Source organism: Dermacentor variabilis, chromosome 10 (assembly GCF_050947875.1).
Source record: "Dermacentor variabilis isolate Ectoservices chromosome 10, ASM5094787v1, whole genome shotgun sequence".
Taxonomy (NCBI): domain Eukaryota; kingdom Metazoa; phylum Arthropoda; class Arachnida; order Ixodida; family Ixodidae; genus Dermacentor; species Dermacentor variabilis.
The window spans coordinates 40,198,621-40,215,319 of NC_134577.1; the positions used below are offsets into that span (position 1 = coordinate 40,198,621).

The following is a 16,699-nucleotide window of genomic DNA, read 5'->3' on the forward strand; positions in this document are numbered from 1 at the left end:
GTTTATTAGTGGTCTCTGCAGACTGATCCATATTTGACCTTTGTCCTCGTATTGTTACAGTAGTGTTTTCAGTGTTGCTAATGTCTCCTATAGCTGTCTGCATACATTTTTGCTAGAGACCAAGATCTCTTATTGTTGCCTTGAAGTCTATGCAGCACAGATTTAGCAATGATTTATTTATTGCATCCAGCATTGTGTCTGCTGACATAACGCTGGGGCTTTTATCAAGAGGTTAGTCTCCAGTGGCGAATTATTTGTGCAATGTAGCAGTGTGTCCCGTCTATTTCATGCTGTGTATCTTCCATGTTACATTGTGCTGTACGTTCAAACATGACTGGCCATATGGAGACTTATATACATTTTGCTGCCTGACAATGTGGCCTTTCTGCAGAAATTTTATTTTTGCAGTCCACAAATTGCTGAGATGCTGTGGTGCATGTAGGGTTCTATTGCCTTGCTGAATGAAGGACTAAAGATTGGAGCTGAAATAAAAGTGGTCGCTATTTTCAGCTGATACCCTAATTTTGCACTTGTGTACTGCTCTCTACTTCTTGCTGCAATCTTTGCATGTCTGCCCCAAATCAGTATTTTTAATAGAAGGCTTAGCTTCAGTTCTTTTTCTTTCCTTAAGCACAGTTGCTTTGCTTTTAGACTAAGTGATCTTTAATGGCACTTAAGAGCGCTGCCTTTTTGAAGGTCTAGCCTGCTAGGCAGGCTAGACAGCTGTAGGCAGAAGAATGAAAAGGTCCATGCAGACCGAGCTTTTGCTTGCGGTAGTGTTATTTTTGCACTGGTTCACGAAGCCTCAATGTGTCATATGCGCCTCTGTGTGGTGCCATCTGTGCATGATTGCATGACTCATGATTGAGTAATGGCTCTGTGAATATGTTTCGCGCGGCGAAGATCATGTGTCCAATCGTGTCCAAATTTCCGTACACCCTTTTGTATACATCTGCCGGGCATCCAGATTTGGATACAGTTATACCTCTGTATAACAAACTTCAATGCAACGGAATTCTCAATATAACGAAGTATTAACTTTTTGTTACCTCTTGTTCGTACAACACTGTATTTGGAGCTTCAATATAGCAGTGTTTGTATGCGATTTCAATGAAACGAAATTTAACTTCCGCCGGAATGTAATGTCGAGGCAATAAAAGGAAACTACCGTGGACGCCGAAGTAGAGCCGCATTATGTTCTGTATAAAGCACGGCTGTGTGCTTATAGATGCGAGTAAAAGTGGGAGCTCACGGTAACACAATCAAGCGTGTGTGAGGGGCACTGTTGGCGCAGATCTCTGCCATGGTTGCAAGTGCGCCGGAGCGCGCACACAGCTGCGCACCCTGCTTTAGAGGTAACCTGCCGCATGTATTTCTTTCCCATTCAAATTTGTTTTTCTCGATTCCCCAATAATTTGAAAAACTCTGCAGCCACTTGTAAGAAAAATATATAGGTGACTGTACTTAATTGCATAATTTTGATATAGCAAAGCAAATTGCCAATTTTGCATGCTTCGTTATGTCTAGGTTTAACAGGACTACCATGGATGTCCCAAGGCTATCCTCCAATTGGGGCTTTGTCAGTTTCCTCGTAACAGAATTATGTGTTACCATAAGTTCTAATTGTAATCCTAAGTTATGTCTGCAGCCTGCACGTATTTCGTACTTTACAGATTTTGACTCGGTTTACTTTTTAAGCTCTCATTGCTTTGCAAAGGACTAGAACATTGTATGCTCGCAATGTATCTTGCTGCATCAGTGCTCTGCCCATTGCATCTGTCACACAGCTTGCGCTGCGACCTTATAGATAATATAGTGCGCATTGTACAAGAGGCACTGGCGCATGTACGCAGCATGTTCCCACAATGTCCATGGCATGTCTGCAAGGAATGTCGTGTTTGCAGGACACAGAAAGTGCGCCCAAACGATCATGCGAAGGACGCCCACAAAACGTGTTCGACACATTCCTAGGATATCCATCGGACGTCAGCATCACTCGGAGATGAGGGATAATAGTGTTTTAGTTGAGTGTCTTTACGGCACACTCCGCTCCGAGTCGCCCCGCTAGGCGAAGGCGGGCGATTTTAATGCTTTCGTTATACTTTTCGCATAGCGGAGCGAGTGGATGGATGTTATGAGCGTCCACCTTTTGTAGTTGCAGCGCCCTCTGGCTAAATTCAGGGTAATGAAAGAAAATAAAAACACACATCGATCGCTTTTATAAAGTAAAACGTATATATATCTTATTTGTCCATGAAGTATCTAGACGTGCAGTTCTAATGCGTTACCGGTCCATTTTATCCTGTGGAAAATGAAGCGCTGTCCTGGGAAATGCCACGTGATAGCCAGCAAGCTTGCTTTCCAAATCCAATTCTTTCTGACACCAACGTGCTGCGCAGCCCGCTTAGGGCTAAGTGGAGGGTGCATTTGAACTTCCACTCTTAGCCGATGAGCGGAGCCTAAAAGCGCCAAACTAAAACACTCTTGTAGTAGTACATCCTTTATTGCATGCTGTTATACCATGCTCCCTGCTTCTCCGGCCCAGCTCTCCCCCATCCCGAACTCGGGCACTTCGGACAATTTGGTGTAAGGCGAGGCAGTTAGGTGGCACTTCGCGGTGGCATGGCAGAGGGCAACAGCTACTCGGGCACTCTCATCCCATGCCATTTACATATAATAGTCGTTTTTGATTACATACTTATTGGCTGACTGCAGCTGATTATTGCTACGTATTCTCGGCATGGAGGGGTATCATTTGATACTATTTTCTTGGGACATCTACAAGTTACAAGATAACGATACCCCAGATGCGCCAACCCCGTGTGAAGTCAGCTAAGACCTTGAAAAAAAAATCGCATTGTTCTATTTTTAACGAAAACCTTTTCATTGCACGTATTGCCCATTAGTTGATCATTCATATGCAAATAATCTAAGTGCCACCGTTTCTGATACCAAAATGTTGTCCACCCATCCTTACTGCTTTGTCGCCAACTTGAATAACTAGGTATGTGGCGGTGCTTGGCGGAATCCACGGAGTAAGACATTTAGGAGGTGAAACTCCCGTCAGCGCGAGCGAGTGCGGGCGACCAGATAAGGTCACAATTGTTGTATGCGCCGGCGGGGCCGTATACTGTGGTGGCGCCATGCGGCGCGTCGTAGAAGCCGCAGCGAAAAAAAAAAATGCAGCGCCCGGGCAGGCCGCTCCGGCGCGCTCTCAACGGCGGTAATTTCTTTCCAGGCCGCCAGGCACCGCCAGCACGATAACGGCTTCGCGGGCTTGTGACCTTTTCTGGTCGCCGCAAACAGCGGAGTTTCCTCTCCTAAATGTTTCTTGCTCCGTGGCGCAATCTAATCCACGTCAAAGGGGTTCCTCAAGCTTCCAGGAACCCAACGCTTTAGCACGCTGCGCCACAGGTACACTGGGTAGCTGCCGCTTCTCGATGAACGTCTTTCATGCAAAGGCTTTAGCAGGATGCGCCAAGAATGCGCGCCATGAGTGCCGCTCGTCAATGAACCTCTCGCGAGCTTGGGTCACTGAGTGTGCGGCAAGCGAGGCAGCAATTCTCGGCCTTCAAACTCACCGGCGCGCCACTCGGACTTATAGGCAGCGCCACTAGATGTCGCAGCGTGTCGAGAAAGAAGTGCGAGGGAGGAGCGCGCACGGTTGTCACATGCCGCGTTTCTCAGCGTTCGAATCCACCGGCGCGCCATGCATTTCGGAAGCAACGCGCAGGTTTCGCGGTTGCGTTGCTAGATTGCGCCGAGTGTACTTAAAGGGACACTGAAGTGACAAATGATTTCTTCTGCATCAGCAAATTACCGTTCTACAACACCAAAAACACCACTCTTAACAACGATAAGACGTTTGGTAAGGCAGAAAAAGCGCAAGAATGAAATACGGGTGGCGACGCCTACTTAAGTTCCCGCGCCTGGGGGCTGTGACGTCTTAGATTTTGATGGCATCTTCTAGGGCCTGCTAATCATATATAGCGGTACAGATTGACTACATTGTGTTTTAAAGGAACCAAATATTAAACATGGCAAGTTTCGGGAACCTTTACTCAGCCAACGCGGCCCAAATGCGAAAACATACTTTGGAATCCCTGACGTCATGCTGACGTACCCGGCGCTGGGGTTTCGGCGCGAAATTCAAATACTGATACTTGGACCTTCATTTTCTCATCTAATCATGAAACAATTTTTTTGAAATGACTGCCTGCAGGGTTCTCAAACAATGCTTCATTAGTCTAAACTGATTTATTGTTTCGCTTTAGGGTCCCTTTAAAGGGACACTAAAGGCGAATACCAAGTCGGCATGGACTGTTTAAATACCATTCCAGAAAACTCTTAACGCTGGTTTCGTGCCAAGGAAAGACTTGGTTTACGAGAAAATTGCTTCTGAAGGGTCCGAGCACCCTTTTAGAAATTGAAATCGCCCGCCATTCAACTGGGGGGGAGGGGGGGCATAGTGACGTTGCAAACGCCGTCACCGCCCTTTGCTGCCGTCAGTGAGTAAAACTGTGTCCGACAGGCGGTGGTACCGAGCCAAGACAGAGCGGTGGATTCGCCGCTGCAGCTGCTTTTTGGCTGAGCGACGTAGACCGTTCGGCATTTCGCGACATCACATGGAAGTTGTATTCTCTGCTACTGGCAGTTTGTGCGAGTTTCGCGAGCCAGCAAAACCAGCGCATCACTACGCGATAACGAACGCGAAAAGCGTGGACGGCCCAGAGTCGAGCGAAAACGAAACCTTTCGACCGCCCGCGTCGTTGTCAAGGGTGAGTTCGATTAGTTGTGTTTTCTAAAAAATAAGATAGAACTGGACAAGTAGCATTTTATTTCGTCTTACAATACAAAGATGTTTATTTTATCTTTTTTTTTACGAGTGGTGGAGTACTAGTAACAATTTAACTGAGGAGTGCTTTCGTCATTGGGCAAGTACTTGAATGTCCCGGGGAAGTCTCTAACCATGTCCTGCGTTTACCTCAATTTCTCGATTATTAAGCTTCTGTTCGCGATAATATTGACGCCTTAGAGATTCTCGAGCCCTAATCTATCACTTTAGCTTAACTTAATATTTGCCTTTAGTGTCCCTTTAAAAGCGGGGAAGAAAAGAGTTCTGCTGCAGTACATGCGTCATGACTCGCTTCGACGATGACAATACATTGTGTCGCTATATTGATTCAATGCTTAACACATCCTAGAAGAGTTGATTGTTAGGCTAGTTGGGGGTTTTCCATAACTGAAGTGGCAACTTAGCGCGATAATAACCGCAGAGGCAGGAAAGGTGGACAAAGACAAGCTTTCTTTGCCTTTGTCCACCTTTCTTGTATCTGCGGTTTTTTTATCGCGCTAAGTTACTACTTCAATTATGCTACACACATCACCGCCGACAGTCACCGAGAGACAGGTTCTGCCGATGTTTTTCCCCCTTGCTTCAGGAAGTGCTGTTGCGGCGCATCCATACTGGCTGCGCTGTTCGAGCGCTTCTTCACTGCCTGAAGGCAACCGACTTGAGTGCCCGACTGTAGACATTCTGCACCTAACTTAGTGCTCTTTCTCACTCCCCATTGCTGTCTCCACATGTAGGGTAGCTAACTGAACTCAGTCTGGTTAACCTCCCTGCCTTTCCTTATTCATCTATCTATCTATCTATCTATCTATCTATCTATCTATCTATCTATCTATCTATCTATCTATCTATCTATCTATCTATCTATCTATCTATCTGTCTATCTATCTATCTATCACTCGCTCTCTGTCACTACAGCGGTATGCATATCCAGAAGAGGTGACCTAAGCCAACCAAGCATGCCCCCTCTGCTCGGTCCCGGATGGCGAGGTCGGTGTCTGCGCCACCTCTTCTGGATCTGTATGGAACGCGGGCGGGTAGCTGACCAATCCTGTTTTTTAAAGCGAACCTTTCTTTGCCTAACCCCCCGGTCTTTCGCGTCGCTGCTATAGACCTCTCGCAGAGTAGTTCACCGCAGATGACGCAGAAACGATGCGGCTCGAGCTAGGTGAGTCGGAAGAACTCTTCCAGATGTTTCCGAGCGCTTGCATACGCGACGGCGTCTGCGCCAGCTGCCATGTGATTGTGTAGAACGGACATTATTCCTGGACATCCACCGGGATGGCCTCATGCGTAGTGTGTAGGCATCCATAGTATGCGTCTACAAAGACTGGATATCAAAAGAGGGTGCATGAGGTGCCTTATACAGGTTGACCCTAAACGGAAACTCGCAAGACAGTCCATTTTATTCACAACGTGAGGCACTGTACACACTGAAAGACCTGTATGTGACCTTCAACGTGACTGCGTTAGCCTTGAAGAAGACACTGGCATAGTCATTGCTTTCAGTGCTCTCAGTCACCGAGAAACAAAGCTCCGCTTCACTGAACAAGTGCATTGGATCTTCATAATTTCCTTTAATTTGAAAAGTGTGCCGCAAGGCACATGAGAAGAAAAAAAAATCGAAGAAAAGCGCATTGCCTTTAGACTTCTTTGTGACACCTGACCTGTCCTTCGTTATGGGACATGCCAGTAGTAGGGCACCATCTTACGCTTGTCGTGCTACTCTCCCTAGCAGCGTTAGCACTAGGTCTCTGCGACAGGAACGTTTACGGTGTCATATTTAATTAAAATACTACGATGCTAACAAAGTTGACGTCCCTTTTTGCTGCATTCATTTGCATCCTGGTTCATTCGTACCGAAGACAGCCAAAGAACGGGATCGGTATGGTATGGTATGGTATTCCTTATGCGATGGCGCACACCCACTGTGGGGGATTGGCCAAGATTTGGATGAAATTAGGCTATCTTTATTAAAAAACTGAAAATGGTAAAGCTAACTGGAGGAAATGAACAAAAATAAAATGTTTAAGAATTGAAGACAATCTCTTTGTAGCAATTATAAAATCCTCCACGGTTGAGCAAATATCCCTGTGGCACTGTCCAAGAGAGGAGGCTCCTAGAGAAAGGATATTTATAATTGAAAAGCTCAAACCAAGCTGTGTAAATCTTGATTCTAGATTTTTTCTTAAAGAAGTGAAACGGCGGCAGAATATGAAAAAATGATCTATTGTTTCATCTTCTCCACAGACTCCTGCCTACCTCCGTCGTCATCATCGTCTCCGCATTTACATCTGCCGTTGAAGGCCACTGTACGCACTAACCGCTTATGACGCTTTTTCACCCGTTTCCATCTGTAACGCCTTCGGTCCATTGAAGGTATTGAAATAAATACATTTTCTTATTTGTTTTCTCATCATAAATTATCAACGCTATTGTTAGCACCTCTTCTTTGATACGTGCCTTAAAATTCATAATGACAGAGGCAAATGAATTAAGCTCATTTACTACGATTATTCATTAATATATCCCCTTTAATATATTCTCTTGAGTGAATTTCATTGCAGTTGCCACTACACTTTTACGTGCCGATTCATGGCCTATTGGCCGCAGTGGGTTCAGACACATCACCTAGAATCAACTAGCCATTATCATTACGCGCCATGAAGAGACGTGAGGAAGAGGAGGCGTTCCGGCCTCTGGTCGGGGCATGGCAAGCGGCGTGCCCGGCTCGTCCAAGGACCAGCCGCCCGCAAAGAGCTCGACCCTCAAGAGGAGCGACTCGAGTACCAGCACCAAGAGCATCCTTCGGGTCCACAAGGGCAGCGCGAAGCCGTGAGTCGATGCAGCCAAGCCCTTGATTACTACACTCTAAAGAAAAGTTTACACCCTGTGGGTTGTATATCTGCCACACAACAATAATCGTCATCTGCCTTGCTTGCGTTTCCTTTCTTGAAAACGCCGCGCCCGCTACTTTCCTGTCGGCAATGCTATGTCATGCTGATAACGCGCATGCCGTTCGTTACTGGGAAGTACCGGACTTAATTCTGACATGCATAATCCCGACAACACTGTGATACGGCCAGGCAGCCCTGGTTTTGGGCTGCTGCTATGAGAGGTAAACTTAGGCATATGCTTTTTAGCTGATTGCCTGCTACGCCGCACGCTTTTCGAGGGAGAAAGAGAGACAAACCGAAGACTAATATCTGGTTAACCTCCCTACCTTTCCTCTTAATTCATATCTCTCTCCCTTTAACAGGCAAGCAGCTAAAGAGCATGCCCAAGTTTACCCCTCACAGCAGCAGCCGAAAACTAGGGCTGTCTGGCTGTATCACAGGGTTGTTGAGATTATGATTTTATGTTTACTTGTAACGGGCGTTCAGAGTCAGTTAATTCGTGGTCACATTTCAATTTATGGTGGCGATGCGGAAGTCCAAGACACTCGTCTAGAACGCGGGAGCCGCGTTCTCCAGACTGCGCTGGCGATATAGCGGCACTCGGCGGATAACACGTGGTGCGAAACCACGTGTTAATCATTTGGAAGTGACCGTGCGCGGCTATATGTTTACGCGATGTCTCTACTTCTTTCGCCCTGCTGGTCGCCTCATGCTATTATGGCAGCTGCTTAATTTGGCAGTCAGCAGTGCGTTCTACAGACAAGCGTTTTGTCCTCTGTGCATGCCATGTATAGCCGCGTGCATGCCATGTATAGCCGCGTGGTGTTCCAAAGAGGGGGAAAAGATGGGAGGAAAGGCACATGCCTCCGGATCGCCTCGGCCTGACCCACTACACCATAGAAGTCACGCGCGTCCGAACGTTCACGGGACGAAGGATGGGCAGTGTTGTTAACTTTTATTGCGACAGCAATTATATGGACACTTAGACGCATTTTACCGTCGGCATCGGCGTGATGTTCCGTATGAAGCCAAAGGGCGATAACACATGCGATAACGTATGCTGCATAAAGGAGTGAAGGCTTGCGAGGGCGAGCCGGCGATGGTGGCTTCTCGAGCGCGCAAGGGAAGGAAGCGGGGAGGAAGCGCGCCGTCTTCCGTCACGCGCTAGGCACCGGGGGGGGGGGGGGGGAGGGATTCTCCTTCGGCAGCGGCTGTGTATGACGCGGCCGCGCGGGCCTTATCTTGAAAGTGATCTGCGATCTGGAGAGAGAGCGCCGAGTGCTGATAGCTTTGTGCGCGCTGTGTTTTTGCCGCTTAGTTCGCGTTGAAACGAGAGGCAGCCCGAAGGTCAATTCGCTCGCTGCTCTATACGGCCGCGCTTCCTCACTCCAGCGTTTTGACGGCGAGTGTGCGTGGTCATAATAATAATAATAATAATATTTGGGGTTTTACGTGCCAAAACCACTTCTTGATTATGAGGCACGCCGTAGTGGAGGACTCCGGAAATTTTGACCACCTGGGGTTCTTTAACGTGCACCTAAATCTAAGCACACGGGTGCTTTCGCATTTCGCCCCCATCGAAATGCGGCCGCCGTGGCCGGGATTCGATCCCGCGACCTCGTGCTCAGCAGCCCAACACTGCATGGTCATAGAGTGAGATGTGTTCATGTTTGCTTAATTGTGCGCACGTGACACCTTGCTTGTAATTTACTTAGCGAATGTTTACAAGTTTACGCGGCCGATATAACTACTATCCTTACTTCTTATAGGTGTCTACTAATTCGCTATCGCAATCGATGACGATTGCCTTTAAGGCGAAACTGCGACATTTTTGTAGGTGCGCACGGCAAAGAACCCGGGCGGCCAAAATTAATCCGGAGTCTCCCACTACGGCGTGCCTCATAAACAGTCGGTTTGTCACGTTGAACCTCATAATTTAATTTGGGCGACCCATGCTATGTTTTCGTGGCAGCGTATAAGCCGTTAGCTGCGGCCAATGCATGGCCGCAGAAACGTATAGGTTTCACGCCTCCTTTGGTGATAAATATATAGGTTCAGATGTGCGGCATGTAGTAATATTTTGCGAGATAATAGTATGGAGACGTAATGTTACGCCGACGCATAATGTAATGTTGCCGCCGAGGTAATGTTGCAGGACGCATGCACGTATGTGTTTCTTTGGCATGCCACGCAGTATTGGCGGCGAGGAGTTACGGAGTCGCCATCTATCGGAAGCGCCTCGCTGGCGTAGTATGAGGGATCACGTGGCGCGCTCCTCATAGGTTTTGCTGTGAGCTCTCACTGAAAACACCACGCGCGAGCTCTCCCGGACATTTCTGTAAGCACTTTCGAAACGAGAGAAGTTTCTTACTGTCTAAATAATAATCTTGGGCAAACTGAAAGCACACAATCGTTTACAGACGCTATCTCCTTACCGAATACGTACAGTGAACGCCACTGCACGCGGTCGCCGCGATGGAGTCTTCCGAACCGGCTTCTTGCGTGAAAGGTAGGTAAACGCTGAGAGCAAACTATCTGAAATGTGTTCTTATAGTGTTTGTATAACTAAATGGAGCGTAATAGAATGAAGCCTCAATGAAGCGATCGCGCAGATTCGCAGCGACCGACTGCGCGTCTGCATGCTTGTCCGCGCACTGTTTGCTTTCTCCGCGCGCGCGTATTCGCACCGTGCCATGAGCTTTGCCGCAGAATATGAGCATTTGACAGTATACAAGCAAACATTGTTGCGTGGGCGCTATCAGAGCTGTTCAAAAATAATTTCATTGTAGAGACTTCGACGCCTACGGGGACTGTGATGTGCCGTCGCGACGATTCAATCTTTTTTTCTACTAAATTCTTTGACCTTTCAATACTATTTCTCGAGTTGCGTCGCACTGTATGTTTATCGGTGTTCTCAGCGTCCAATTCCCCGCTGCTCCTTTTTTGTAATCCAGTGCATTAATTCATAACACAAACATGACCATATGCCATGCTTTTTTAAAATGTGCTTCTTACCGCTGCCTTTCCACTCCACTGAACTTGCCAGTATCTATAGCATCGACAAGTTCATAGACCAAACCGTCATGACATTAGTCGGGCAGCGGACTCGGGCGAGCGTCTCAGTGCGCGTTTTCAGGACATCGCAGACGGGGCGCCGTAGGAGAAATCTTCCTCGCGTCTGTGCTTGCTGCATACCCGAGTTGTAGCCGATGACTGTTTGCCGGTTTTATGTTTCGCGAGCCAAGCTTCACACAGCTTCTTGTCCTGCGGCTACGTGTGAATAAGGCTGACACCGTGCTCCGTTGCGTGCGTCCGGCATTGCGGCACCGAGCAGTAGCCTACCATATTGTGCGCCTTCGAAGGCAGCCACTACCTATTGTAGTGCTTTCAAGCGTTGTAAAGGAGACACTCGAAGCGGGAAAATCTCGCCACTAAATGAGGACCGCAGCGTACGAGGGAATTTAAACTCTCGTTTTCAGCTCGCTTCGGCGCGCCCGAAGCAGCCGACGCGGCCGCTATGTCCACGTGATCCCTCCTAGCACGTCACGCCGACGGTGGCGCCAGCTTTTCCAGTGGTGGAGCTCGAGGCCAATATCCTTTGGTCGTAAGCGGTGAGATCTCTAGAGCCCAACGTCTATATCCCAACGCTTTTATCTGTAACCTTTGGGAGAGAAAGAAGGGGCGTTTACTTCCCTCTCCCGAGCTGTGCCGACGTGCCCTCTGTAATCGGGACGTCGATGCTGTACTTCAGCCGTACTCGGGACCAAACTTTTCAGGGTCCTTCAGGTGCCTCCGGACGCGGCTGTCAAGTGGAACGAGGAAAACGTCAAGAAGACGCTCCACCCAAAAGACAAGGACTACGGTATGATGAAGGTGGCCGAACCCAAGACGCCCTACAGCTACGATATGACCAAAGAACAAAGTGCCGTCGACGCCCAGGTATTGGCGCAAAGGTACGCATGCATGCAGCCATTGCTTCGCAGGTGAAACAGTCCGTGCGGGGAGCGATGAATCAAGTTTGCTTTATTCATTTGCTGATTTATTTTTTATTGATTGATTGATTCATTCGTTCATTCGTTCATTCATCCATCCATCCATCCATTCATTGAAAGTCTCGTCAACGTTCATGTTATGGCGCAAATGTACGCATGCAGTCATTGCTTCACGAATGTAACAGTCCCTGCGTGAAGCGATTAATCAAGATTTATTTTTTTATTTATTTATTTATTTATTTATTTAGGTATTTGCTTAGGTACCTGCCGTGGTTGTTTAGTGTCTTTGGTGTTGCGCTGCATGGTAAGCACGAGGTCGCGGGATCAAATCCCGGCCACGGCGGCCGCATTTCGATGGGAGCCAAATGCAAAAACACCGGTGTACTAAGATTTAGATGCACTTTAAAGAACCCAGGCGGTCAAAATCAGTTCATAGACTCAGATTGATTGATTTCTTGGCTGGCCGGCTGCCTCGTGGCCTGATATGGTACTCGAGATGTAGAGTGAGAAATTGTGTATTATAGAAAGTGACCACACGAACGTCGCATGCATACACGAACACGCACAAACATTGATGCTCAATTCGACGTAGTTTTCCCAAAATGTGCATGTATGTTCAAGTTTAGGCGGAATAAGTGACGTGTGACTGGAAAGTATAGCCACTACAGCTGGGGCGTTTCCTAGTTTTTGTTTCATTAACCATATTTTGCGAAAGGCTAACACGCCAATGACGTTCATATCATCGAGTGTTACAAGGTTGTTTACAGTATAGCAACTCCCCACGTGTGAGCAGTCAGTATTATACCTTTCGTAAGAGTGAAGTTCCTGGTAACGTGAGTGAATGTGACAACACTTCGGAATTTCATTTACAGCGCTGTCGCACTGTGACATGCTTCTGCTCTCACGCAGAATAGAAATCTGCCGCAACGAGACGCTGAAAGCGGCCCGCATCCAGCGTGAGGACGAGGAGTATATGACGGAGGCTCAGAAAGGTACGTGTTGGTTTTTCAACGGATAATTTATTATTTAATTTTGCGCTCTGATTCCGTATATGCAAGCCGCTTTTCGCATCTCGCAGTCGCGTTTCGACCTCGAAACTCTAGAAAAATTACTGGCAAGCGTCATCGCACCGTAAATGCATTCGACTCTCGTTAATTCGAGCTTGGTTAATTCGACCTCGGTTAATTCGACTCTTTGCTTAATTCGAGCGCACCGGAAAGTACCGGTGGGAAACCATGCATAGGCTATGAAGAAAAAATGTGCGGATCCCACGCAGTGTGAGAAACGATGAAGCTTTCTGTGCTGTTTGCTTTGCTGGGCAATAATTAGCGGTGATGATAATAGCGAATGTTGAAGTTCGTCAGCGTTTATATTCCAATACGAGATTGGTGAGTTAACGTTAAACGCTACCTTGCGTGCGCCACTGCTGTTTGCGTAGTACACAGAACACACAGGGAGACGTGTTGGCTTGAGACGTTCTTGTGCGCCGTTCTTCATAATCTCTTAGAGGGTCGAGCATTATCATTGCCTCACATGGCACATCGCATCGTGGCAGAAGTGTTAAACTTTAATTGAATTATGGGGCTGTACGTGCCAAGATCACAATCGGATTATGAGTCACGCCGTGGTGGATTCCGGATTAATTTTGACACCCTAGTGTTCGTTAATGTGCACCTAAATCCAAGTGTACTAGCGTTTTTGTATTTCACTCCCGTCGAAATGCGGCCGCCGGGGCCGGGATACGATCCCGCAAAAGAAAGATTAAAACTCGTTCATTTTTGCGACGTTTGTTGATTCGACTTTTCGGATAATTCGAACAAACCTTGCGGTCCCCCGCAAGGCTCCAATTAACGCGAGTCGATTGTAATTAACTTAGCTTTTCTACGAACAAAATTCGGTTTCGTTTACCAGGAGGTGTACGTGTCGTTACGAAGAACTGTGTCCCGTGGATGAAATTATCATAAAATAATTACCAATATTGAACAAAGAGGGAAGATCAATACTGTTGTGCATCCGCCAACATGTATGCGAACTGCATACGAGCGTCAAACCTGATTTGTGCTAAAACAACAAAAAAAAGGCAAACATATGTCGATGTGCAACGGCGACGCCGAGCATCGACTTCCGTGTCGTGAATATTGCGTCTTTCCGCAGAGCACCAGCACGAGTTCGAGAAGAAGCGCAAGATGCACTACAACGAGTTCCAGGCCGCCAGGGAAGCGCGGGAGCGAATGAAGAAGGAAGAGGAACAGGATGAGGACGAGGAGGCCCAAACCAAACCAAACCAGGCGGTGGCGAAGGCTGCGGAGCCAGCCAAAAAGAAGTGACTGGACCCGAGCGATCAGAGGTGCCGGACATTAGAGGAGTTGGGGAGTTTTCGCTAGTCCGTAAACGCGTTGGCTTTTGCCGAATACTGCGTTACTGGAAACGTAAACGTGAGCGTTCTGGTAAACTCTGTGCCACGAGGGCACAGAGCTATTATTGCAGTAACCAAGTATATCTTGGCTGCTGGTATAAAATTTCCGCAGCGACGTAATCAATAACATGCAGCCTTTTTTTAAATATTACTCTAAGTCGGCAAGCACACCAGTGTCACACGAGAACTAGTTTAACTTGTGGTTGGACAAAGTAGGACGTAGTGGGTGGACAAGAGTTTTGGCACTTTCCTCTACGAGTTTTAGCCAGTCGTGAACGTATTAGCGTTTGCGGAATACCGGGTTGCCTGAAGGGTGTACGACAGTAACAGCGCTGGTAGAGACATCTTGAGACGCGGAGTTTAACCAGAGAGCACACAAAGCTAATAGTGAAGTGAGCTACCATGTTCTACTTATAACTATTGGCGCAAAGCCTTGGCGTTTTCTTTCGACGAGGACACTCACGTAGCACAACAATTTTTCAAGCGCGTTCAGGTATACTTGGACAAAGCGTCACAAGATGTTGCTACCAGCTTTGCTACTGTATAGCATATGCAGTAACTCTTTGCATAGCTGCCATTCACGACTCCTAAACCGATGACCCCTAAGCGCATTGCATGGTCTTTGCAGAATACGGCGTGTTACAAGAGGCCTATGCAAACGTAAGCGGCCGGTTTGGACGACACCTGGTGGCAGAGTTAGCGAAACGTCCTTGCCAGACTGAGACATCCGATTCCTATTTTCTCCCATATTTTCGGAGAGGGAGAGAGTGATTGCGAAGAGGAAAAGGCGCTATGTTCTGCAACCCTTTAGGGAGCACGGCTCAGCGACTTGGGGAAGGGGGACATTTTCTACCTCTTTGTACTTTCTTTATACTCCCCCACCCTGCTGGCGCTGAGCCGTGCTACCGCATGGGTTGCAGAATATAGTGCCAGCCTTATCTCCTTTCCCACAAGAACCACTTCTATACTCTCTTTAGATCTATTCTCTCTCTCCTTATTTTTTTTTTTACAGGTCGGCATTTCCTGTGACCGAACGAAAATTCTGCTTCCCCTGATGATCGTCGCCATGCCCACCGGCCTGAGCCGAAATGGCCGTCCATATTGCATTCACACGTCGTTCCCTCCAGACGTTTCCCAGGGTGCACCGCTCGATGGACGCGCCTCCGACATCACCTGAATCGACAAAATACGGCGTCGACCATGGCGGCGACGACCGAGTCATGGTTGATAGACTAGACAGTTCGTGACTCTTCCGGTTTCCCGCTAAATTCGTCTGTACTCTCTAGCCGCACGATACACGCCTGCCCCAGATGTCGTGGTGGTCGCGCCCCAGCCTGCATCTTCTTCTTCGGGGATGATGAACCCCTCGTGCAACACATCAAACGTGCGCGGCGCTCTTGTTTGGAGGTTGTGAATAGCCGTTCGCCATGCGCTCCACCTTGCTCAACCACCGTGTCGTTCTTTTCACAACAGCACGCGAGGCATCAACGTGCCGATTGTCTATATATAGGGACGCACTATCAGATTGTCTATACAGATATAGGGGACGCACTACCAGATTGTCTATGTATAGGGACGCACTATCATAAACGCGATCAAGATTGTGCGCTACAGAATGTAATGATCCTCATCATGAGTCTAACTGTTACGGGGCGAGAGTACTATTGCTATTCTTTTTTCCGTGCACCAAACCCCGTTACACCGCTATACTAAGTGGCGCTACCCTTATTTTGGCACCCGTTTTAAAATTGCTCGATTGTTAGTTATAGTTAGCGTTGTTAGTTGCTGTCTGCAATAGTTACTGACCAACTCGACTTCTGCTGTATCTCAAGCGCAGTGTCATAGTTCTTTTGCTTCCTAATCGGTGCTGCTGACTGCCTCAACATTACACGCATACAATTTACGGCAGTGAACATTTCCATTGTTCAATGCTCAGCGCAATGCTCTCTCAATGTTGCAAGTCGGAACGTAGAACCGTTTCATAAACGGCACACAAGTTCGCTTTCGCGTGCTGCCTGCCAGAAAGTTTGTCGGACAGGTTGTGTCTTCAGGCTTCGCGAAATCAGGCTTCGCGAAATCGCGCGACAGAATCTGCTCACGACGTGCTTCAGGACCCTTCGCAAAGTTTGTTGCGAACCTGCACCTGTCAGCAAACACAGGTATACCAGCTAAGCTGATGCCGTGGAGAAGCAACATGTCTTGACATCGTGGCGGTGGTTCTTTCGTATAGCGAGGGAGCAACCCGCTATGTGAGACCGGCCGAGGACAGGGCTGCAGGAAGAGTCAAGAGTACGAATCTATGCACCTTGTATAGCGATTTTATCTCCGCCTTCGTCCTATACCCCGTTTCATCTACTAGTCGAATTTCGTTATAAAGAATATATGGAATAACGAAATAATATAACGAAGTAAGTGAAATTACCCTTGAAATCCTTGGAGAGATTCATGTCCAGTGTATGCAACAGTGGACATATAAAAATTAATGGATATAGCGAAATAGCTCTGGCTCCCCCGTCAACTTCGTTGTAACGAGGTTTTACCG

The 16,699-nt window shown here is 47.7% G+C and overlaps 1 protein-coding gene across 2 annotated transcripts; it reads left to right on the forward strand.

Moving 5' to 3' along the window:
• Positions 1-4,547: 4,547 nt before the first annotated feature.
• LOC142560379 (uncharacterized) lies at positions 4,548-15,594 on the forward strand. Of its 2 annotated transcripts, none has more exons than XM_075672430.1 (6): positions 4,548-4,778; positions 7,420-7,687; positions 11,526-11,702; positions 12,651-12,733; positions 13,896-14,088; positions 15,170-15,594. In XM_075672430.1, exons 2-5 carry the CDS (start codon positions 7,563-7,565, stop codon positions 14,066-14,068), a joined length of 558 nt encoding a protein of 185 aa, XP_075528545.1. In that variant the 5' UTR covers positions 4,548-4,778; positions 7,420-7,562; the 3' UTR covers positions 14,069-14,088; positions 15,170-15,594. The 2 variants fall into 2 exon arrangements, with proteins under 2 accessions (XP_075528545.1, XP_075528544.1); XM_075672429.1 differs by having other exon boundaries at positions 7,522-7,687.
• The last annotated feature ends 1,105 nt before the right edge of the window (positions 15,595-16,699 follow it).

Excerpts from the sequence above, each read along its gene's own strand:
- LOC142560379 (XM_075672430.1), top strand. The coding sequence starts at position 7,563 with ATGGCAAGCGGCGTGCCCGGCTCGTCCAAGGACCAGCCGCCCGCAAAG. Across the intron at positions 11,703-12,650 it reads GCCCAGGTATTGGCGCAAAG|AATAGAAATCTGCCGCAACG; the intron begins GTACGCATGCAT and ends GCTCTCACGCAG. Across the intron at positions 12,734-13,895 it reads TATGACGGAGGCTCAGAAAG|AGCACCAGCACGAGTTCGAG; the intron begins GTACGTGTTGGT and ends GTCTTTCCGCAG.